Below are 24,704 nucleotides of genomic sequence, written 5' to 3'. Positions count from 1 at the left end.
TTCACCCCCTTTCATTAAAGTGTGAGTACTGCTGATATCTGTGCTGCTTTCAGACCACTCTGAGTTCATCAGGAACTCTAAGGGGTTAAGATTATAAGGGGTCAGGCAGGGAAAATCCTAGTGAGTAAAGCATGGAACCGCTGTAAAAATGTTGGGTGTGGGGGTCCACATTTATAATCCTAGCTGAGAAGGGAGAGAAAGGGAGATCCCTGTGTCTCACTGGCCAAGCCAGTCTACTCTAATTGATGAGTTTCAGGCCAACAAATGACCTTGTCCCAAAGGAAGTGTGTGGAAGGTGCTCCTGAGGATGACATTCAAGGCTGTCCTCTGACCTGCACACCCAAGTGCATGGATGCACACATGCATACATATGAATTCGCACAGAACAAAACCAAATGGCTGTACAGCCACGGAAGCTGGCATACACTCGTGAGTTCAGCCGTTGGGAGGTGGGAAGGTGAAGTAAGAGAGTTCCTGCCATACCAATATCCTGTCTCCAAAAAAACCAAAACAAAAAAACAGGAACAAAAAACAAAAAAAGAGAACATCAACAACAAAAGAACACAAAAAAACCCCACAAAATCGAAAAACAGGCTGGAGGGATGGCACAACAATTTACAGCACTCTCTGTTCTTATGGAAGAATGGGGTTTGGTTTCTAGCACCACATGGCAAGTCACAACCATCTGCAAAATGAGTTTCAGGGAATCGGATAGTCTTCTGGCCTCTGTAGGCATTGCACACACATGGTGCACTTAAATGCACGCAGGTAAACATTCATACACATAACTAACATCTACCAAACAATTTGTAGTTACACAGTTCAGAAACTGGACCTGAGCCTCCTGCACTTGCGACCTTTGAAAGCTGAGAGCAGGTGGCTACTGAAAAGAATGCCTTCACACTTTGAAAAGCTCTATTAAAATTTTTTTGAAGACAAGTGCTCAGCAGGTAAGGGCACTTGCCACAAACCAAATGATCTGAATTTTGTCCTGGGAACCACCTGGTAAAGAGGATAAAACTGGCAAGTCACGCTGGACCCAAACACAAAGATAACCATCCCCAGTTTTCTTCCCCTTGCACAGTAAAAGCCAACTGGAAATGTGGGAGGATTCTCTAGAATTGGTGTTTCCCGTCAGCTTTTCTAACAGTGTGGATGGAAGCCTGATTCCCAAGACAAAAGAAGTTCCATTCCTCCTTTTTATATGCATGCAGATGGTTTTTCAAGACAGGGTGTCTTGGCTGTCCTGAATGGAACTCACTCTGTACATCAGGCTGGCCTCAAACTCACAGATAACCATCCACCTGCCTCCCGAGTGTTGGGATTAAAGGTGTGTGCCACTACTCCCCGCCAGCCAGACTGATTTCTTACCTCATCAATATATTCCAGCAAGTCCAAGGCTTTCTTGAAATCATATTCATTGGCTCTTCTGTTCTCTTCACAGATATACAGCTGCAACACGTTTCAAGGTATAAGATTACCCAGGAGATTATGTGAAGAAAACAAGTCACTGTGTTCATTTACATAATCTGCATATATTTTTGTAGCCAAGAACAATTTCATATTTGGGAGCTATTATTCTGTGTTCAAAAAACTGTCTAGCAATACATATTTTAAGCCCAAAATTAATTTGTATAACGAAATAAACATATACTTTTAAAAAATGCCAAAAAATTTATATTCTTAGACCAAGAATATAGTACAAGCTTTTCTTTTTGTTTTGAAAAAACAAACAAACAAACAAAACACAAACAAAAACCACTTTTTTGATTAAAATTACCAATATGAATTTTTCCTATCCTTCTCTGCTAACAACTATATATAATAGGACAAATTTTACTTTTAAAAACTGTATACAATCCTTTAATGTAAAAAATCTTTTATAAACTACTTCTTAGTTTTCATCGCCACACGGTTTAAACCTAATTCTTTGCAAAATCCCTTTGCCTCCACTTTGAAACTGGAGAGTGGCATTTAAACGTGTCTGCGCAGGACTGGCATCACACAGTCCATGAACTAATGGCACCTACAGTCTCCACCTGAGATCTCTCTCTCTCAGGAGACAGCACCACCCAGAAGCTCTGCTGCCAACAGAGGTGCACAGTCAAGGGTTCTGGACTGCTGCTTTCCTTTAGCAGCGCGTGGAGCAGACTCAGGGCGGAATGCGGTGTGCGGAGTACCAGCTGCTCACCCGATACATCCGGGATGCTCTGGCCCGGTCACTTGGTTGCCAGGAAACGGGAGAAGACAGTACCAAGCCTGCACACCTTAGCTCCTCCAGGGCAGCTTTGCTCACGAGAGTGCCGCCCAGGGGACCCCAGGAGGCCAGGGCAGCTACACCCTGCCAGTTCTTCCTGCTCCTAACACCTTTCATAGGGCAAGGTCTATGGCAGGTGGAGAGGGAGGAGACCCCGTTAGGATCGGCAGCGTACAGCCTAGGAAGTGCAGGCTTGTTGTGGACATGGAAACAGGTCAAGGCTGTAACATCCATGACACTCACGCTGATAAGCTGTGGTGCTGTCAGCACAGGCATCGCACTAAGACTCAGCTGTCTCTCAGTCAGCAGCTGCTCTGGAAGGGTCTCCTGGTGTAGCAGGAAGCGCTCTTGCTCAGCCATTGCTGGTGATCAAGGACACACAACAATGGGATTTCACTTTTGTCACCACCAATCAAATACAAATTGAAAACCAATCAGCTGTGAAAATCCATCGCTACCCCAGTCTCCAGATGTTATGTCATTAACTGCTTATTCGTCACTGCTGACAACGCTTACTGTTTGATCCAGGGCCTACGCATGACCGCAGCAGCAGAAAGCTGCTGAGAGAGAAAGTTACTTAAGGAGGCCAGAGCTCTAGTTGTAGAACCCCTTCAGGGCAGCTCAGTGAAAGAACACGGCAGTATCATCCAGAAACCAGGACATTTCAGAGTAAAAACCACTGGGCTACTGGAGAAAGGGGACACACTGCTATAGTCCACCACAGCAGTCATGTTTGATAGAGGCTGAAGTTCAGCATGCCTACTCACAGCCAAAACTAGAAAACAAGCACGGGGGGGGGGGGGGGGGCACAGACATGGACATCTAATCCCAGACATCACTACCCAGCCTGCAGAAGTTACAGGCTTATGGCAATATCATCTGATACGAAAATCTTCATTCACAACATTCAGGAGGCTGACATGGAAGGGCTGTAAGTTCAAGGCCAGACTTCCATAGCGAGAGCCTACTTTAAGGGAGAGAAAAGTTGCAGTTTTTAGTTGTTCCTACAATATTCATCATAGCTGCTCAGCTGAGGGATAACCAAAGACCTAGTCAAAGCCTCGGGCTGATTTGGTGCCATGTGCCAGTGGTGCCTTGAACGTAAAGGTGTGCCTCATCTTCACTAACAGCTGGAGAGGCCAGGCTGGCGCAACTGTGCAAAGTCTGGGTCCCTTTTATGAGATGCAGGTGCAGGACAAGCCCCAGCAAAGGGTGTGTGCTAATGCACACTGCCACGTCACAGCACTGCACACGCGTGAACATAAGCTCGCCTCACCTGCGAGGTCTGAGTACCGACACTGACAACACAGCAGCAGCGTCTCGACCCCTCCACTCAGGGGGCTAGCTTCTGTATGTGTGTAGAAGCCAGAGGCTGACACTGGATCTCCTCTTCAATCGCTTGCTGCCTTATTTTTATAGACAGGGTTTCTTTAAAAGCCCTGGAGCTCACTAATTTGGCTAGACTGGCTGGCCAGCAAGCCCCAGGGATCCTCGCTTCCACTACAGAATGGCAATGGCACTGCCGAAGCCAAATACACACCAATGATCAACGGGCGGAGAGTAAAGGAAGAACAGCACTCCTCCAGAGAAGGAAGAGCTACAGGCACAGCGGGATGGACTCTGTGCCTTCTCGTTCTGATGCCCTCTCACCTTCAATTTTCTCTTGCAGCGTGTCCTCTGGAAGGTCTGAAGCTAATGCAGCCAATTTACTCAAGCCAAGAAGGGTTTTTTTTCTTTGCAAAGTAACGAGTTTCCATATTTGCCAAGCCAAGCAGTGTTGTATGCGCCTACAAAAAACAAAACAAGAAGCTGTCTGCAAGGAAGACATGTCGGTAAGGAGCAAACCTAGCGGGGTCAGCGCCGTGCACGAAGCGATGGCACAGGACATGTCAAGCTGAAACAGCAGCTGGGAGGGAGACCCAGAAAGCCTGTGCTCCACGTCAGCTGTGCATTCAGTTAACACTGTTTGTTACAAACACACTGTAATTTGCACCGTTTTTACTCATACTTTTGAGTTTTGTGTGTGTGTTCTTGTTTGTGTACATGCACATACATGTGTGTGCAGCTCACATGTTCGGTGTCTTGATCAGCTGCTCTCATATGAGATAGGCTCTCTCACTGAACTCAGAGCTCATGGACCCTGGCTGGCTGCCCCATGAGCTCCACGGAGCTATCTATCTCTCTGTCTTGCCACTGCTGACATTATGTGTGTGCACTGCAGGTCTGGCTTTTTACATGGTTCTCAGTTTCCCAACTCAGATCCCTTATGTTCGTGTAACAAGCACTTTACAACTGAGCCAGCTCCACCGTGCCCATGATTTGAATTTTCATTAGAAGTCATCAGCAAGAAAAGGACAATGATTTTATATAAAAATAAAATGTTTATAATTTAAAAATCTGTAGTAGGGCGAGGGCAATGAGCTACACGTGCAGTACTGGAAGTAAGACAATAGCGTTCCAATGGTGTGAGGACAGGAGATGTGCTGGTGAGTTTCTGTCAACTCCACAAACCCAGACTGGCCTGGGAAGAAGGAATCTCATTGGAGTGACCGCCTCCCTCAGACTGGCCGGTGGGCAAGTTTGTTGGGACATTTTCCCTGCTGCTACCTGACGTAGCAGGCCCACCATGGGCAGTGCTGTCCTGGGCTACATAAAAAGGCAGCTGCCCATGAGCAGACTGCCTCCGAGGTTCCTGCCTCTGCCTGTTTCAGCTCCTGTCCTGGCTTTCCTCAGTTGTCAGTGTGACAGGGACCTGGGTAAGTTGTTCTTGGTCAGTGTTTATCACTGTGGCAGAAGGCAAATCAGTACAGAGTGCATGTATTAACAACCCGTAAACAGCATGTTTTAAATAAGCACACAGTCTGTAAGCTGACACATCCTAACTATGTTTATATTCATAGAATGCAAGATGAAGTTTAAACATATACATGTAATGTGACGATAGAGGGCTAATTCACTTATCTATACCATAAAAACTTGTATTTGAGAGCCTGTGAGATGGCTCACCAGATAAACTCGCTTGGCACCAGGAATGTTGGAAAGAACTGACGTTCTCACGTTGTCTCCTGATCTCTCCCCACCACTACCCACTGCTCATGCACGTAGATGAATTTCGTCAGGTGCGATGGCACGTGTGTTTAATCCCAGCACTCAGAAGGCAGAAATAAGCAGACCTCTGTGAGTGTGAGGCCATCCTGGTCAACACTGTGAGTTCCAGGTCAGCCAGGACTACATGACAGAGATCCACCTCTAATGAGAAAAGAAAAGCCTGGATACTACCCCTTTATCAGCTGTCTGGCTATAAACAACACTTTAATTACAACTCAGACTAATTAAAAATACTTAAAACTGCATAAGCAGCTGCTTCTCAAAAGCAAACCATCTTACCTTTTCTAATTCTTGACTGTTTATCTCATGTAACCAGCTGAGATGCTCATGAGCTTGCAAAAAATTTGCCAACTGTCCATGTTGAGAAATGGGCTGAGATAATAATTTGCCCCGCTTTCCTTTTTCCAGGTACCAACGAAAGAGAAAATCTGAAAAATTCTACAAAGGATAGACCCAAGAATGTATCAACAGTTAGTAAAACAGCTTTAAAACTATAAAATACTAAGTCCCTTTCAAATATCTCCAAATAGAAATCTTGCAACTTTTATTTTACATTTGATTGTGTATGTGTGCACTTGTGTGTATGCCTGCAGGTGTCATGGCGCACAGATGGAGGTCAGAGGACAACCTGAGGACTTGGTTCTCTTTCCACTACAAAGGTTCTAGGACCCAACTCAGGTCACGAGGTGCTAAGCCACTTTGCAGTTCCCTAAACAGAGCCCTTTAGCAAGTAGCCCCTTCACCCCTAAACAGAGCCCTTTAGCAAGTAGCCCCTTCACCCCTAAACAGAGCCCTTTAGCAAGTAGCCCCTTCACCCCTAAACAGAGCCCTTTAGCAAGTAGCCCTTCACCCCTAAACAGAGCCCTTTAGCAAGTAGCCCTTCACCCCTAAACAGAGCCCTTTAGCAAGTAGCCCTTCACCCCTAAACAGAGCCCTTTAGCAAGTAGCCCTTCACCCCTAAACAGAGCCCTTTAGCAAGTAGCCCTTCACCCCTAAACAGAGCCCTTTAGCAAGTAGCCCTTCACCCCTAAACAGAGCCCTTTAGCAAGTAGCCCTTCACCCCTAAACAGAGCCCTTTAGCAAGTAGCCCTTCACCCCTAAACAGAGCCCTTTAGCAAGTAGCCCTTCACCCCTAAACAGAGCCCTTTAGCAAGTAGCCCTTCACCCCTAAACAGAGCCCTTTAGCAAGTAGCCCTTCACCCCTAAACAGAGCCCTTTAGCAAGTAGCCCTTCACCCCTAAACAGAGCCCTTTAGCAAGTAGCCCTTCACCCCTAAACAGAGCCCTTTAGCAAGTAGCCCTTCACCCCTAAACAGAGCCCTTTAGCAAGTAGCCCTTCACCCCTAAACAGAGCCCTTTAGCAAGTAGCCCTTCACCCCTAAACAGAGCCCTTTAGCAAGTAGCCCTTCACCCCTAAACAGAGCCCTTTAGCAAGTAGCCCTTCACCCCTAAACAGAGCCCTTTAGCAAGTAGCCCTTCACCCCTAAACAGAGCCCTTTAGCAAGTAGCCCTTCACCCCTAAACAGAGCCCTTTAGCAAGTAGCCCTTCACCCCTAAACAGAGCCCTTTAGCAAGTAGCCCTTCACCCCTAAACAGAGCCCTTTAGCAAGTAGCCCTTCACCCCTAAACAGAGCCCTTTAGCAAGTAGCCCTTCACCCCTAAACAGAGCCCTTTAGCAATAGCCCTTCACCCCTAAACAGAGCCCTTTAGCAAGTAGCCCTTCACCCCTAAACAGAGCCCTTTAGCAAGTAGCCCTTCACCCCTAAACAGAGCCCTTTAGCAAGTAGCCCTTCACCCCTAAACAGAGCCCTTTAGCAAGTAGCCCTTCACCCCTAAACAGAGCCCTTTAGCAAGTAGCCCTTCACCCCTAAACAGAGCCCTTTAGCAAGTAGCCCTTCACCCCTAAACAGAGCCCTTTAGCAAGTAGCCCTTCACCCCTAAACAGAGCCCTTTAGCAAGTAGCCCCTCACCGTGAGAGCACATGAGGAGACAGCCAGCATTCACGCCACTGGCTGCCCCCACTGGCAGTTCAACTTCTAGCTCCCACACGGTGGCTCATCCTGTCTGTAACTCCCATTCCTGGTAATTCCAATACCATCTCTCCTGGTTTCCTCTAGTCCCAGGCATGCACGTGGTGTGTAGATAAGCCAACAAAACATCCTTATACACTTAATTAAAAAGCAAACAAACAAATGTTCCACGCGGTTAGTGTCTATCCCACATGGACAGTGCACTCCTACTCTTGCATTCAGCCATCTCTCGACAAACTTCTTGAAAGCTCAGCAGGGACCCTGCACTGGTAGGAGGGCTGAAGAGATGACTAGTACTTGCTCTTGCAGAGGACTCGGGTTTGGTTCTCAGCACCGACATGGTGGCTCCCAACCTCCAGTAACTACAGTTCCAGGGGGTCTTCTACCCTCTTCTGACCTCCACAGACATCAGGAATGCTTATGTTGCACATAGATACCCGTGCAGGCAAAGCACTGACAAACATAAAAGCAAAGTATGGTGTCAGTGCTAACAACGAGAGACTGAAACACACCGGGTCTCACGGGAGCAGATTACCAACTGTGGCTATTGGAACTCAGGTACATTAAAGCCTCTGTTTTCAGCCAGGTGGTGGTGGTGCACGCCTTTAATCCCAGCCCTGAGGAGGTAGAGGCGGCCGACCTCCAGGTACACAGAGAACAAGCAACGATACAGAAAACCACCTGTTTTTAGTTGGGCATGGTAGTTTTAATGCCAGCACTTCAAAGGGAAGGGCAGGTGGATCTCTGTGAGTTCAAGGCTCAGTCTACAGAAGGCGTTCCAGACAGGAGTGAGACCGTATCTTAGAAAACAAAACCAAAACCAAAACCAAGCCTGTCCTCCTCAGACACACTGGCCAATACTTCAAGTCACTGATAGCCACTTACAGCCAGCGATTCCCTTTTGGGATAACACAAGTATCTCAGTCACCATGTGGAGTTCCGTCAGCAGCAGCGAGCAGCGACGTCCTAGAAGGACAAGCCTTAGGGTGGGGCTCTACCATGTGAGCCCTGCTGACCTGTGGTCCAGAGGAGCCCCTCACACTGAGAGCTGGTCCTAGGGAGAAGGACTGGGAAGCAATGCTCAACAGTCCTTTTCAGCTTCTAGTTTGCTCTCCTGATTTAGGGGCTCTGCATAATGAAGAGACGTAGTAATGACCACACACAGGTCCCCCAAAGACCTGAGGCCAGAAGTAAAAGAAGCAGAGTGTAGGCCTGGCCACATCTGCTCCCAGGACTGCTAAGCTATCTGCCTCCAGGCTATATTATCTGGAAGAGGCTTGCCCAGGACAGAAGAGCATCCTTTTCTAGGTTCATGGCTTTTTCAAATACAGTTAAAAGTGAACTAAAAAAATTACATGATGTCAGAGCAGAAAAACCCTGTTAGCAATGTACAAAGCAGGCAGCTGGGGCCGGCAGGAGAATGGCCAGACTAGGCCATGACAACAGGACTCTAAATACTCACTAAACATGAAGAAAAAGCTAAAGTGCAAAACTAAAAAATAATAATAATAAAAATCAATGGACAACAGGAATCCATGAAGAATTTTTAAAAAGTCCTAATTGGTCAAAAGCATCTGGCACAACCATCCAACCCTGACTACACTATGCCTTACACAAAGGCCTGCCACATAGACTTGCTAATGACACTGTCAGCACAGACACAGCCGTGGACTACTCAGCACCATTGCAGGCGCTCAGAAAGGTTCTCTTTGGATGCTGCACCCATACCTCGAGGGGTCTGCAGTGGCGTTCTGAATTTTATAACATTCCTTTAACAGCAGAGGAGAAAGGCCTTTAAAGGTTACCTCATGGGGTAAAAATGCTACATAAGGGACCATCTAAATTACCCTGAGAGCATCAGGCACTGAAACAGGTTCTGTGTCTAAAAACAGAAAGCTAGGCATCAAACTGCTGACAGCAGGATCCTGTCCGAGCACTCGGGGTTCTCCTCAGCAAGCTCTGCTTGTGAGGGCGCCTGGTTCAAGTCTAAGCACTCACATCCTGCACCTAAGAGCTCTTGTGACACTTTGAGAACAGAATTGAAAGTTAGCCAGCTCTGGTAACCGGGGCCTGTAACTCTGCACTCAGAAGGTTGAGAGAGGCTTTTTGAGTTCCAGGCCAGCCTGGTCTACAGAGTGAAAGCATGTCTTCGGAAGTGCAACATTTCCCAAAGGCCAGGAAACCTGCGTCTGTGTGGTAGTCTGAATAAGATGTCCTATACAGTTTTGGGCAGTGGATACTTGGCGCCCAGTCAGTGGCACTGTTGGGTAGGTCTAGGAGGTATGGCCTTGAAGAAAACAATATGTCACTTTGGTATGAGAATTTTAAGACTCATGCCATTTCTAGTTTGCTTTCTCTGCTTGAGGTTCAGGATGCAAACCTTCAGCTTTCACAGACTGTAACCCTCTGAAGCTTTTCTATTTGTCCCACAGCAACACCGAGGTAACTAACACAGTCTGTTACATAAGGATGTGTCTGCCTGAGAGACAAAGTGACATGAAGATCTGCCATCTTCCCATCTGAACCATTCTTCACCTCAAAGCCATAGCAGCTTTCTAGAAAGGGAAAGCCTTAGTGTGGCATGCTACCCTCCCTCCCCGCACCCACCCACTGGGAAGGCCTTAGACAGTGGAAGGCTACCCTGCCCGCCATCCCACCCACCAGCGTAGTTACCTGGTCGGCGAACTGGGTCATGTAGCGCTGGAGTCGGGCCTGGTTGTCTGTCTGCTCACACATCTGTACCAGGATATCAAAGTCACAGTACTTCTCGGCCAGGGATGCTGCCCATGGGTACTGGCCCAGTGTGACTAGAGGAGAAAGAACAGATGATGCAACGTGAACTGCCATGACGGACGCTCTGCCCTCTCCACCACCAGTTTGCAGCGGGGACTTGCTGAGACTCCCACTACTCACCAGCAGAACAAGCTCTCCTACCTGGCTATGGAAGGACACTGCTTTCTACTCACAGCCACACTGTGCCACTGTGCCCTATGCCAACCACCAGCAGGCTGTTCTAAAGCCAGTTGTTCACGTGAAGGGCTGAGAGAACAAGTTCTTTTTTCTGACTCAGCCTCTCAAGTGCTAGAAAATGCCACAAGCCCAGCATGCCGAATTCATGGACTAAGGGCATCTCCACAGCTGAACTTACTGTTTTGTTCAAGCAACTGAACCGCCTATATGGTTCAGTCCCAGAATAAGCAATTTAAACAGCTGGATGAGGACTAAGGAAAGCAGCCACATGCCTGGCTTTGTCTCTGGGCACAGGCGCACCTCTGCAGACCACACCCATCTTGCATGCGGCCCACAGCCATTTCTGACTCAGGCACTCACGAAGCGGAGAGAGGAGCTCCGATCTCTTCTGTAGGTACTCCACTTCCAGGCTGTTGTATCTTTCTTGGTCGCTGGCTCTCTCTAGAGACTTCAGCTGGGAGACGTAGCTGTCCAGGAAGCAGTCAATCAGTGCCACAAGCTGCTCCATCACGGTGCTGCGGAGGTTGCTGTCAGCCTGCGGGTACACGGTCTGCAGGATGATCCCATGCTGCCGCGTGATGGCCGTGCGCACGCCTGACGGACCGCTGGTGGCTGTAACAGCCAAAGTAACTTCCTAAGGGTGGATGCATGATGGCAAGGGAAAGGCCAGCTACCTGGACACTGCATCACTTCACCACTCTAGGAAAACACAGCAGGTGCCACCCGAGTGTGCCCTGGCTGAACCCATCTCTCTTTCCGATGGAGATTTCCTTAACATAGGTCATGTGACCTTCCTTCCTTCTCAATTCCTTTAATGCTTTTCCACTTACTGTGATAGAAACATGGAGCAGAGCCTCGTCCGCCAAAGCTAGCACCTGCTTCTGTGGAGGACTTGGCAATAAAACCTAGTAGGTGTGTCATAAATTCCACTCAGGTAAACAGGATAGAATCAAATAATACACCAGAGCTGGGCAGCAGTATATTCATCTTTAATCCCAGCACTTGGGAGGCAGAGGCAGGCAGATCTCTGAATTGGAGGCCAGCCTGGTCTACAGAGTGAGTTCCAGGACAGCAAGGGCTACACAGAGAAACCCTGTTTCAAAAATCCAAAACACACACACACACACACACACACACACACACACACACACACACAGGTATGTACGTAAATATGTAACATACTCGGGACACCGTAAGACTGGTACCTGTCCACGGCACATACTCGGGCTCCTTCCCCAGTGGTTCTTCCCGGCTGTACACGGAGCTTCTGTTTAGGCGGTAGTGAGTGGCAGCCTGCAGCATGTCCTGGGAAAAGGAAATACATCGTCACACGTGGGGCGCGATCGGGGGCTGTTAAGACATGCTGCAGATGCTGTGCCCGAGGAAGCCCTGCAATTCCAGCCAACAAGAAGCCCATTCAGCACCTGTGGGTTTCTTCTGCTCTCAAAAATTAGTTTTACTCCACAATTTAACTTCATTTTGGAAAACTATAGTAACCAACGCAGAAAAAAAAAGCACTATCAAGTCTAGTAGGGAAAACTGAACAAAACCCCTTAGGTAATCATTTAAGTAACAAGTTCTGACTAATTAAATCCCAGAAGGCAGATGCAGTCACATGTGCCCGCCCCAGCTAACCGGAAGGCTGAGGTTGAACCAGGAGTTCAAGGCCAGAGAAACGAATGGATTTAGAGAGCTACACTAACGGCAACACCTCTGCAATGACAAAGAGGAAAAGCTCCTTTAAAGAGCACTTCACCACACAGGTATGCAGAGGCAATGCTAACACACTGCTGGCTCACACAGGCTGACCCAGCTTCCCGAATCTGACAGACAGCTGTAGTGCAGGCACACGGAGCAGGGACTCAGGCCGCCCTCCTGTCCCTGTCCTGGACGCTGGTCTGCGGCAGTACCTTGAGGACCGTGTTGACATCGACCGCCACCTCTGCCCACTCCTGAGAGTCCAGCGCGGTGTCTCGCAGGACTTGTTCCTCGTGTTCCAGCAGGCACTCGCAGATAGTGTCCACCTGGGACACCTGCGGGCGGACAGGGGCAGTCAGCAGACGCTCAGGACAACAGGTTCCACTTGACAAGCTTCTCCCCATCATTCAGAACGAGCACACTGACTTATGCTCAAAAGTAAATGTAAAACCCGGAAGCCAGTCTCCTAACCCGTTAGTTACTGTTACTTTAGAAAATGAAAGGAACCGAGACATGACCGTTCACGGGAGGATGTGTAGCTTATATCTTGGGCCATTTTATACACAGACTTTTAGATCAGGGGGTCTGTGGGGTCAGGGATCTGAAACAAGTCCCCAGCAGGTATCAAGGATGGCTCTCTAACATAAGAGCACACAGAAGGCTGCATGTTCTTACCACAGTCTCCAGTGGTGGCAAGTAGCTCCTATGCTGTGCTCTGAGTGGTGAGCACTACTTTCATGAAGCCTTACATGGGCCCAGGCCTCTTCCCAAATTGAGTCACCGTCAAAGTGGGGGCTGCGCCCAGAAGCAGGACTACTGTCCTTTACTTTCTACAGGGCTGCCAGATCAAAATGTCTCCATGCTGATCTGAGCAAGCATCTCTTCTTACTGCTTAGGAATATGATGTTGCTCTCTACAAGCTGGCAGAAGGGAGCTCTGATCCAGAAGGAAGGGGAGGGGAGTGGAGGGGAAGGTCCCTGGATGGTCAGCTGCACAGAAGCTGCCTGCTGCCACACGTTTCCACAAGTTTGATCCCTGGGATACACACAGTGGAACAAGAGAACGAGCTCCTGCAAGTTGTCCTCTCACCTCCGAACATGTACCATACACGGCGCACAAACCCACACGTGTAAATACACACAGAGGTGAGTGAAAAGACGTTTGTTTTGTTTTTAGGGAAGCTGGTCTTGGACAGAGGGAAACTGCTGACATGCTGGGGAGCAGCTGCTCTGAGCATCTGTACCTGCACAGTGCCAACTGTGCCAACTCTTCACACCAGCAGCAAGCCAGAGGCCCAGGAGCTTGCTGAACAAGGACAGCTTCCTGTGCTAGTCCTGAGGGAGCTGGAGGGACAAAGGGAATGGCAGCTCCTTCTCAGCCCACTGGATGCCCCTCCTATAGGGCAAAAGGAAACAAGACGCCGAGTAATAGCACCCACAGGGCCCAGGTCAACATTTCAATGGGGTCTTTTAGACTCTATCCTGCCAGGGATGCCCACACTTGGTACAGTGCAACAAAGGCCAGGGAGATGAGAGCGACGGTGTGCTGACCTCTCGAAAGAAGACATCGGCAGGAGTCAGGCTGGGTGGGACCTCACACTCCCTCTTGTGCAGGGTGAGCAGGATGGCTGCATTCACCAGGTCTGGCAGGCGAGAGTGGTGGTTTTTGAGGGTGATGGCAGCCGACAGCTTTTCCGCGTGTTCACAGAGCAGCAGTCGTGTGGTCATGAGTGTCCCTCTGACCGGGTAAGAGCCCAGACGTCTGAACAAGCCGACCTCACAAACAGAACAGAACAAACACGCACGTGTTCTCAGAAAGCACTCACAGAATGTGTGGCCACACTCTCCCAGAAGCCTCCTCGCCACCTCTGGCAGCCGCTGATGCCAATGTGCACAACAACATGCACGCTGCCCCACACAGGGCCCCAGAGGGAAAGCAGGGCTTCTTGTCAGCCAGCACACTGCTGCTATCCTCTGCATTGTACCGAGGTGCTTTGCTCTGTGAAAAGGAACTACTGGAATAAACCAGTGTGTGCCAGTTCTACCGGCTGCCCTCTTGAACAGATTGCATGTGTAGTCGGTTGGTTTATTAATTTTTCTTTCAATCCTCACTCCCCACTCAAGAACTGTCCACCTCTGCCAGCGAGCTCCAGCAGGTTGGTGCCTGAACAGGAACGTGACATACGAGCAAGTAGTGAAGGACACTGCGTGTGTTGGCGAGCTCAGATCATAAAGTAAAGAGAAAAGGGCAAAAATTTGAGTAAAATTTGAAAGTAAAAATGGGACAAGGCAGTAGCCTCGTGTTTTTTATATGGAATTTCATTAGAGCTAGTCTGTATATGCAGCACAAGACTGAGAAAGTGAAACTCTTGGGGTTAGAGAGAAAGAGGAAAGATGGAAGGCTTCAGGACAAAAAGAGATTAAACCATCAGCTCCACCAGAAGAGTTATATGTCCCTCCTGACGATAATTTCTTAGAAGAAGAAGAAGTTAGAAGAAGACTTTGAGGATAACTTAGATCCTGATGAGGTTACAGAGTTGGAAGAACAAACAGTTAAGTATTATTCTGCGAGATACCCTCCAATTTAGGCTATGAATGTTAAAAAAAACTTAAGCCTTGGCAAAAAGAAACAAAAAAGTTGGAATGGGGCTTGGAGAAAATAAACAGAAAACTTGGAGAATTAACTACTAGGGAAAATGAGTCTCAATCCCCCACTCCAACTCCCTCATTGACTGCAGGTTTGGATCCTCCTCCTGGGATGGCTACAGTTGTTATAGTTCCAAAGACAAGGGGGCCTTTTCCTTTGCCCACTATGTGGGCAACTGTATCCCCTTTACAAGCTTCTTTACAACAAGCTAGGCAGAATGGAGAAGATATAACCGAGTTTTATAAAGGCTTTCCAATTATAGACCAACCTGATGGACAGGGTACTACAGTGAGAATCCATGCTCCTATACCTTTTAAACAATTAAAAGAATTAAACATTTCATGTGCTCAATATGGTCCTACGGCACTTTTTACTCAAGCTCTGTTAAGAGTCCTTGTCTACTGAGGCCCTCTGCCCAGGGGAATGGAAGCAATTAGCAAGAGCATGTTTATCAGAAGGAGATTATTTATTATGGAAGTCAGAATTTGCAAAGCTGTGTCAAGTTTTAGCTGAACTCAACTGAGCTCAAGGAGTTCCTGTAACTTACGACATGCTTGCTGGGGAAGGAATCTACAGGGAAAACAGGACAGCAATTGGATTTTGATGTGGTTGTTTATGCTCAAGTAAATGCTGCTGCCTAAAGAACCTGGAATAAATTCCACAAACAGGTAGACAAGTGGAGGATTTGTCTAAAATCTGTCAGGGACCTGATGAATTATTTCAAGATTTTGTGGCACAATACTGCAATGCAAGCAACAAGCAGACTTGTAGGAGATACATATTCTGATATTATTATTAGTAAAACAATTGGCCTATGAAAATTCTAACAGTGCCTGCCAAGCGGCTTTGAGACCCTTTAGGAAGAAAGGAAATATTTCTGACTACATTAGGTTATGTTCTGACATCGGGCCATCTTGTACTCCAGGAGTGGCTATGGCTGCAACCCTACGAGGGAAGACTATTAAAGAGGTATCATTTCAGCAACAGAAAGGCCCGAAGAATGGAGTATCTGGAAGTTGTTATGGTTGGGGGCAAACGGGTCATTAAAGAAAAAAATTGTCCTAATGTTGGTAAGAAAGAAGGGAGTCAAAATGAACCTGGTTTATGCCCAAGATGTAAAAGAGGAAAGCATTAGGCTAACGAATATAAGTCTAAAAGAGATGTTGCAGGAAACTGTTTAATGCAGGGAGACTGGAAAAGGGGCCAGTCCCAGGCCCCAGAACTATGTTATGGGGTGCTACAGAACTTTGTCCCTCAGCAAGGAAATCCACTCAGGACATCTGTAGAGCAACCACAGATAGCACAGGAATGGACCTCAATTCCTCCATCTACACAGTATTAACTTCTGAAATGGGGATGCAGGCCCTACCTACAGGATTTTATGGTCCATTACCTAGGGGGACTGTAGGATTATTATTAGGAAGAAGTAGTACTACTATGCAGGCAATTTTAGTAGCTCTTGGGATAATTGATGCGGATTATGAAGGAAAAATAAAAATTATGACACACTCTCCAAATAGAATTTCTGTAAAACAAGGTCAAAGATTAGCCCAATTAATATTGCTTCCCCAAGTTCAGACAAAAAATGCAAGTAAGAAGGATAGGAAAGGAGCTGCAGGTGTTGGATCCTTTGATACTTATTGGTCCCAATCGGTCTGAACTACTGTTACAAATTAATGGAAGAAAATTTGCAGGGTTATTGGATACAGGAGCTGATATCTCTATCTTAACTGCTGATCAGTGGCCTATGCATTGCCTAACCAATCCTCTATTACACATTTACAAGGGACTGGACAAAGCCAATGTCCTGAACAAAGTAGTGATGAATTAACTAGAAGGGTAAGGAAGGACGTGAGGGAGCCTTTAAACCATATATTGTTCCTGGCCTTCCTGTGAATCTGTGGGGTAGAGGTGTGATGAGTAACATGGGAGTGTTTCTTTATAGTCCTAGTAATGTAGTTACCAATCAGATGCTTCATCAAGGACATTTACCAAATTCAGGATTAGGAAAAATTGGACAAGGCATAGCTCAGCCATTAATACCTACCCCAAGAAATGTTAAAAAAAGTTGGGTTATTTTTTAGGGGAGGTCACTGAACAACCTGTACCCCACACAGATCCAATAACATGGAAAGTGGATATTCCTGTGTAGGTGAATCAGTGGCCTCTTTCCATTGAGAAAATTAAAGCCGACGAGCAGTTAGTATAGGAATAGCTTGATAGTGGCCGTATTGCTCCATCAAACTCACCTTGGAATTCCCCTATTTTTGTTATTATTTTAAAAGAAATCAGGAAAATGGAGACTTTTACAAGATCTCAGAAAAGTAAATGAGACCATGGAGTTAATGGGAGCCTTGCAACCTGGATTACCTACCCTTCCTGCTATTCCTAGAGATACTTTTAAGATGATTCTAGATTTGAAAGATTGTTTTTATACTATTCCTCTTGCTCCCCGAGACTGTAAAAGATTTGCTTTTAGCATGCCATTAGTAAATTATAAAGAACCTACGAAGAGGTATCATTGGCTTGTATTACCTCAAGGTATGGCAAATAGTCCAACCTTATGTCAAAAATTTGTGGCTCAAACTGTTTTAAAACTAGCATATTCTTCTGTGTATATTATTCATTATATGAATGATATTTTAATGGCTCATAAGAATGAGGGGATTTTATTAAGTGCTTTTGCACACTTACAACAAGTTTTGAAGAATCAGGGTTTTCAGTAATTGCACCAGAAAAAGTGCAGACAAAGCCACTTTATTTGGGACATAAATTATACCCTCAGACTATTATGTCTCAGAAAATTCAATTAAGGAAAGACAACCGAAAAACTTTAAATGATTTTCAAAAATTGTTAGGAAATATTAATTGGCTTAGACCCATCTGAAGTTAACTACAGGAGAGCTGAAACTACTTTTTGACATTTTAAAAGGACAGGCTGATTCTTTGTCAAAAAGGGAACTTAACAAAGAAGCTTGTGATGCTTTGCAAAAGATAGAATTGGCTACTGAAAAACAACATGTTCAATATACAGATTATTCAAAAGAATGGGGTGCATATATTGTGGCTACTGTTCATACTCCAACTGCTGTATTGTGGCAAGAAGGACCATGATTATGGCTGCACCTGCCTGTATTTTCTGTGTGTGTTCTCACACCATAGTATGAAGCAGTGGCTAGTTAATTCAAAAGGTCCAATTACTGGAATATGGCAGCCCCGACCCTGTATTAATATGGGGAAGAGGGCATGTTTGTTTTTCCCAGGACACAGGAGCCAGGTGGACCCCAGAAAGGCTGAGGGATTTGCAGATGCTCCCCAGGATGTTCCTGCTGCTGACCATGGTGAATCCTGATGGTGATTGGAGAGCTATATTGGGCTTATCCTCCTGACCCACCTTTGTTTCATTCTGCTCCTAAGAGAAACTTTTTAGATACAGTGTGACTGGACTTGATTGGTCTGGTAATCAGGACAAGTCCCAAGAATAAAAAGACTATAGGACTTTGGTCTGATTCTGGTTTTTAAAAGACCTATATTTGGGAGCTTGCCATGCTTTGTTGTTTGAAAATGTTATACAAGATTCAAACTTTAATGTTTCTTGCCATCAATGTAAACTAACAAACTGTATTTCTAAGCTTTCAAATGGACAACAGGTTCTGGTTGTTCGACAGCCTTTTATTATGGTTCCTGTAAATGTTTCTCAGGCTTGGTATTCAGATAAGGGGTCATCTTTTAAGTCACTTTTATGGAGTGTTATAGGACTTGCTTATTAATGTTAAAGCTGATCTGCATAAGATTAAACTCCAATGACTACCTTAGTGGAGGCTGGTAATTAAAAGACCAGTGAGATCTCTCTGAAGAATAGCCAACCTAAGACAGGACATGAATGATGGAATTCATGTACCAATGACAGATGGGTAAGAATATATCTTTCAAGAGAGACAACCTAAGACAGGCACAATTTTCTGCTCCATAGCTCTTAAGTTATTGTCAATTTTAAAATATAAAAAAGGGAGACCTGTGGAGAGCTGCTTGTTTTCACCCTGGCCTTCACCTGGAGACAGGATAGGCAGGATGTTCTGTCAAGTTCCCACCTTTTGCCAGTGTGAGGATCACACAGACAGGTGATTGAGGTGAACAAGTTTGACTTCTGCATGAATCCCTTCATTGTACCGAGGTGCTTTGCTCTATGAAAAGGGATTATTGGAATAAACCAGAAACCAGTGTGTGACAGTTCTAGTGGCTGCCCTCTCAAACAGGCCCATGTGTAGTGTGTTGGTTTATTAATTTTTCTTTCAATCCTCACACCCCACTCAAGAACTGTTCAACTCTGCTGGGCCAGAACCACTTTCCACACTTATCACTTCTGTCCTTAACTAGTGACCTGATTTCTATCCCCACTTTGTCCTGTCTCTGTCCACCCTAGCAGACAACTTTTTAAAAAACACAAGAGGCCTCAGCCAGTAGAAGTCAGTTAAACCAGGAGTTCAAAGCTGGCTGTGGTTACAAATTCCAGGCTACATGAAGCCCTGACTCAAAGAACAAACAAAAACCTCTTGCAAATAGACTCTAAACCCTCACAAAACAAAGGGTTCATACAGAGACACTCATGAAGCTCTGAGCTTTGCTTTGTCTGCTAGCATCTTGATATTTCATATTTACAGAAGACTTAATAGCTGTGGGGCATTTCACTACAGTGATCTGTCTTCATTCTACTTGTTCATTTGACTACTTTTTTTCCTTTTTGAGACAGGGTCTCACTATGTATGCAGTTCTAGCTGGCCTGGAACTCACTGTGTAGATCAGGCTGGCTTTGAACTCAGAGATCTGCCTGCTTTGTCTCTGAGTACTGGAAGTAATGGCATGTGTTACCACGACCAGCTAATGATTCTTTTTTTTTTTTTTAATTGTTTTTGTTTTTTTTTCAAGGCAGGTTTTTTTTTTTTTCTGTGTAGCTTTGGCTGTCCTGGAACTCACTCTGTAGATTAGGTTGGCCTAGAACTCAGAGATCCACCTGCCTCTGCCTCCTGAGTGCTGGGATTACAGGCCTGTGCCACCATACCTGGCTTGGCTGATGATTCTTAAAGTAAAAGTTACAGTTACACAACTGGAATTCATTTTCCTGTTCTCTCAAAGGTAATTTAAAAGCACATCACCTCTGTGAGAGCAGTGAGTAGGGAGTGCTCAGGGAGTCCTAGAGTGAAGCCGCAGCTCTGCAGAGACCATTCCAGCCACACCAGGGACCAAAGCCATCACTTTCCACCCCACTCAGAATGAGAGAGCCTCAAATACACAAGCACTCCCTTAGAGCGCTGGGTTGTGTATGTTCTTTGGTTGTGACAACCAATGTGTCCTACTCAGTGAAAAAGTGATGGGGATGAGCTGCCACGGTGGCCCACCCTTTTAACCCTACCTCTCGGGAAGCAGAGGTAGGTCAGCCTGATCTACATAGTGAATTCCAGGCCAGCCAGGTCTACACAGTGAGACCTTTTTTTTTCCCCCCTAAAGAACCCTACAAGCCACAAAGAAAAAAGGTAGCACAGAATCAGGTCTGCATATAAAACTAGAGCTGTTGGCAGCCGAGCCTCCATTAAGTCCTCCAAGTTGCTGTGTGACCACACCCTGGCTGCCTGAGGCCTCTGATAAGCAGGTGTGTCCATATTTGTCCCTAGCTCTCAGCACAACGGCTTTCAGTGTGACTTTGCCTCCATACAGTATACAGAGATAGTCCTTGATGACTTCCACCTGGCCAATACCAAGGTCCTTCTAATAATACAGAACCGATGTACAAAACCCACATTTTTACACAGCAGCATAAACTTTGTATGAGATTCTGTTTTACAGTTTGCTGGTCCTGGGCTGGTGATAGCTCAGGGGGCAAAGGTACTATATGATACCAAGAAAGAAGGAGCTCCTGAGAGGTGTCCTCTGATACCCACATGTGTGCCAGACCCTGGAACTATTGATTCTGCACCAGTACATGATCGAGGACCCTCCCAGGAAACACCCAGAGAGAGGCTGGAGCTGAGGCTTACTTGATGCAGGAAGTCCACCAAGAGGCAATGTGCTTTCATCTTGTCCTCCAGCTGGTGCAGAATGATCAGAGAGCTGTTGCTGAGCCCAGGGGCCTCTGTCAGAACACAGCAGCGAGGTCAGGCACAGAACCACTTTCAGAACAGTAGCTGACAGAAGAAACACGTTAAGAGGGTCTAAAAGGAGCGGGCACCAGTACTTTGATAACATTATTTATATTCCTCAGAGAGTTTGTGAACTGGATATATAACTCACATTTGTAATCTCACCTTTTGGCAACTGAAGCAGGAGATTACAGGGCTAGCCTGACTACACTGTGAGCTCAGCAAGGAAACTCCGTAAATCCCTAATAAGGCTCAGCCAAGCTCACTGAAGCAGGATCTCTTGTGTAGAGATTTGTACCTGAGACACTTTCTGGTAACTGGGAATGCAGAGCAGCCTGAGGGCTTTGTCACCTGGAACAGTAGGGGATGTGAGGTGTTCACTTCTCAGTATCAAGAATCTCTCCAACACCTGGGAGATCCTAGTAGCCAACGCATGGAGTATGCCAAACTTATTTACTTTGGAGCAAGTGGGTACGAAATGCCTACCAACACCCCTGCGATAGCTGTTCTTCATTGTCAACCTGACTACATGTGGAACTAACTAAAAACCTAAGCGACTGGGCACACCTGTGAGAGATTTTTATTTAATTGGATCATCTGCCTGCTCGCTCTCGCTCTGACTGGCAAGTCCATTCCTTCACTGGCAGTAGAGCCCACTTCCTTGAGATTCTGACGTATCCTGAAGAGCAGCTGAGACATCCAGCCTTGTGGACTGAACAGCTACTGAGCTGCTGAGCTTTCTGTTGGTAGATGAACACTGTTAGACTAGCTAGACCACTGCTTGTAAGGCACTCTAACAACTTCCACATATATGTATATGCAGACATTGTTCTACCATGTATTCCTCTAGAGATCCCTGATAACACATCAAGCTCTCCTAGAAAGACAATGCTGAGAATCATGGACTTGTGCCAGTGTCCACTCAGAGTCTAGTTTCTAACTGACACATAGGGCCACCTGTTCTGGGAACCCTTCAAAATGTGCCCAAGAAGGTTATCTTCAATTGCTTGAGAAACTTTAGGGAGATGCTGAGGGATCACTGAATGCAGAAACAAACATTCCTCTCCATTTTGTGTTCTTGTTTTTAATTCCTCATCATAATGTATCGAGCGACTTACCCTGGGGGACCGACTCTGCCCAGCGTGGGTCTGAGGCTGGGTAGTCGTCTATCAGGTCCACGCTGATCTGAGTCACAGCCCTGTCCAGCTCTGAGTCTGAATCCAAGTCAGTGTGAGAGGAAAAGATCTCATCAACCATCATCTGAGCACGGCCCAAATCTTTCCTGCAGGAAAACGGGACACAAATTTACAAGGGAGGAAAACATTCCTACATTCACCACAGGAAAATTAACTGTGAGGTTAAAAATCACATGGACAGGCTTTAGCCCAAAGGTCTGCTGACAGCATTACATGGAAGAAAGCCTCTGCGCAGCTGTAAATTCATCAGTACACATGTTCTGACAGGCCAGGCACTGGACAAGGACTAAGACACTGAGCTCAGCCTGAGCTTTAGAAAGTCAGTGCTGGCAGGCAGACCACTAAACAAGCAAGGTCACCTTCTCGGGCAACGCTCAGACACGGAAGAACTGACAACTGTGGCAGGTTACACGGGAACTTGACAGGCTCATGAACCACCTTCCAGACAAATCTCTGGCTTTCTCTAGGATGTGGTGGCAAGAACTCATCCAACTGCCAGACTGCGTAAAAGAAGGGGAAATGGAACTGAATAAGCCCACCCCTATACGGCTTCTCGACTACAGCTGCCTCCTGCTCCTGCTCCCATGCACCTATCCCACCATTCCCTGTGATGGAATGGTCCCCCAACTCTGAGCTACAACAAAATTCTTCCTTTTTATCTTAAACTGTTCTTGTCAGATATCTGGTCACAACAACGAGAAAAGGAACTAACACACCACCATGCACAAGGAAGACAAGGAAGCCACTCAAGGACGAGGAAGGTTCTCTGGAGGGCAAGGCCAAGGAGGATGAAGTGGGCAACAGCCAGCCACAGAGCATGCGCTGCTTCTCAGCAGGGAAGCGGCATCAGCTGAAGACAGGTCACGGGGTGTCTCAGCTAGGGTATCTATTGCTGCCATGAAATACCATGACCAAAAGCAAGCTGGGGAGGAAAGGGTTTGCTTACACGTCTACATTGCTGTCCATCACTGAAAGAAGTCACGACAGGAACTCAAAACAGGGCAGAACCTGAAGACAGGAGCCACGCAGAGGCCATGGAGGGTGCTGTTTACTGACTTGCCTCTTATGGCTTGCTCAGCCTACTTTCTTTTTTTACTTTGGTTTTTCAAGACTGGGTTTCTCTGTGTGTAGCCGTGGCTGGCCTTGAACTCACAGAGATCTGCCTGCCTCTGCCTCCCCAAGTGCTGCGATTACAGGTGTGCCCCAGTGTGCCTGGATCAGACTACTTTCTTATAGAACCCAGGACCACCAGCCCAGGGATCACCAGGCACACTGGGCTGAGCCCCTCATTGATCACTAATTGAGAAAATGTTTTACAGCTGGATCTCATGGCGGCATTTCCTCAACTGAGGCTCCTTCCTCTCTCACGACTCTAGCTTGTGTCAAGTTGACACAGAACCAGCCAGTCACCCAGGGAAGAGTTTGGGGAAAAAGTTTCAGAGCAACAGCCTGAAGGACAATGAGCCCCTAAAAAGAGGACTGTTCTAAAGTGGGCAGAGACGTGAAAAAATAACCAGCCACCAATGAGGCCAAGACAAAGGTAAATCTGGCCTACAAAGAACCAGATCTAAACACACGCAGTCCCACAGACTGTGGTGTAAGACCTGCTGCACACAAGCCAGGGCCCCAGGGGGTGAGCGGATGCACTCCAGTTCTAACCGTCAAGTACACAGTTAGAAGACTCTGGTGGTGACTCAGAACTCTAGTGGAGGAACCACTGACTGTGAAGAGCCCACTTCCTTAAACCTCCTGGTGGGATGGCCTTAGGCATGCACACAGGGCCCTGGGAGTCTAGGGAATAGCTGTGTTGGGCTCAGCAGCACTGTTCTTGAAGCTACTTCGGCCCCTTTCCATACCTGGCAATCCTCTGGAAACACCCCAAACTGCCTGCATTAGGTGGGCAGCACCTCACATTCAAGTCCACCTGGACCTCACGGTGTATTCCTTTAGGAGGGATTAGTTAGGGTAAGGATTACGGTAACCCCTAAATCCAATTATGTAACCGCTAAATCCAGTCACGTGCTGAGGGTAAGGGGCCAAGCCTGAAGGCCCAGCACTAGGGGTGCCAGGCTGAGGGAGGATGATCTCAAGTTCTAGGCCAGTGAGGCTACGTAACAAAAGACAGACAAACACTGGAAAGAGGCTGTGTGGCAGCGGAGCGGAATAGGAACAAACCCAGCAGTGGCCATGACTGCTAGGATGAGCAAGGAGAGGCATGGAAGTGCTCCCCAGAACCTCCAGGGGACACACAGCTCTACTGACCATGCAGTGTCAGATGTGGGCCCCATAAGAGTTTATGGTACCCAGAGTTTACTGCAATTTGTTTTGGTAGCACAAGAAACCAAAATAAAAGCTACAGTTGCTAGCTGCATTATCATGTACACTTAACAAACCTGTCACTAAAGAGAAACCTGTGGAAGATGAAATAACCCAAGTCTTTCTAGAAAGATGGAGCAGGCCACACAGAATATTACACTCTGTCTAGTGGTGCCCCCGCCTGGGCAGGACAGGGAGTGCAGCAGATCATTAGCAAGGCAGTCTTAGGTGGACAAGCTCAGAGTCTAATCGACTTCAGGGAGCAAGCACCCTCCCTACACCAGGGTGGGATGTAGGGAGAGGGATGTACTCCCTACACCAGGTCAGGACCCAGTTGTGCTAAGCAAACT

The 24,704-nt window shown here is 46.8% G+C and overlaps 1 protein-coding gene across 1 annotated transcript in view; it reads right to left on the bottom strand.

The window, feature by feature from the left end:
* Nup133 (nucleoporin 133) overlaps window positions 1-24,704 on the bottom strand; it is a 53,182-nt gene that overhangs the window by 5,696 nt on the left and 22,782 nt on the right. Inside the window, 12 exon segments of the mRNA XM_021650127.2 lie at window positions 1,372-1,452; window positions 2,501-2,619; window positions 3,908-3,989; window positions 3,991-4,044; window positions 5,645-5,803; window positions 10,068-10,201; window positions 10,725-10,976; window positions 11,570-11,669; window positions 12,275-12,397; window positions 13,613-13,837; window positions 20,741-20,835; window positions 21,961-22,124. Of these exon segments, the coding sequence (XP_021505802.1) occupies window positions 1,372-1,452; window positions 2,501-2,619; window positions 3,908-3,989; window positions 3,991-4,044; window positions 5,645-5,803; window positions 10,068-10,201; window positions 10,725-10,976; window positions 11,570-11,669; window positions 12,275-12,397; window positions 13,613-13,837; window positions 20,741-20,835; window positions 21,961-22,124 (1,588 nt within the window).

This window comes from Meriones unguiculatus, chromosome 10, assembly GCF_030254825.1.
Source record: "Meriones unguiculatus strain TT.TT164.6M chromosome 10, Bangor_MerUng_6.1, whole genome shotgun sequence".
Classification (NCBI taxonomy): Eukaryota; Metazoa; Chordata; class Mammalia; order Rodentia; family Muridae; genus Meriones; species Meriones unguiculatus.
Note: the sequence above shows the minus strand (reverse complement) of the source record. Positions and strands in the feature narration are given on the sequence as shown.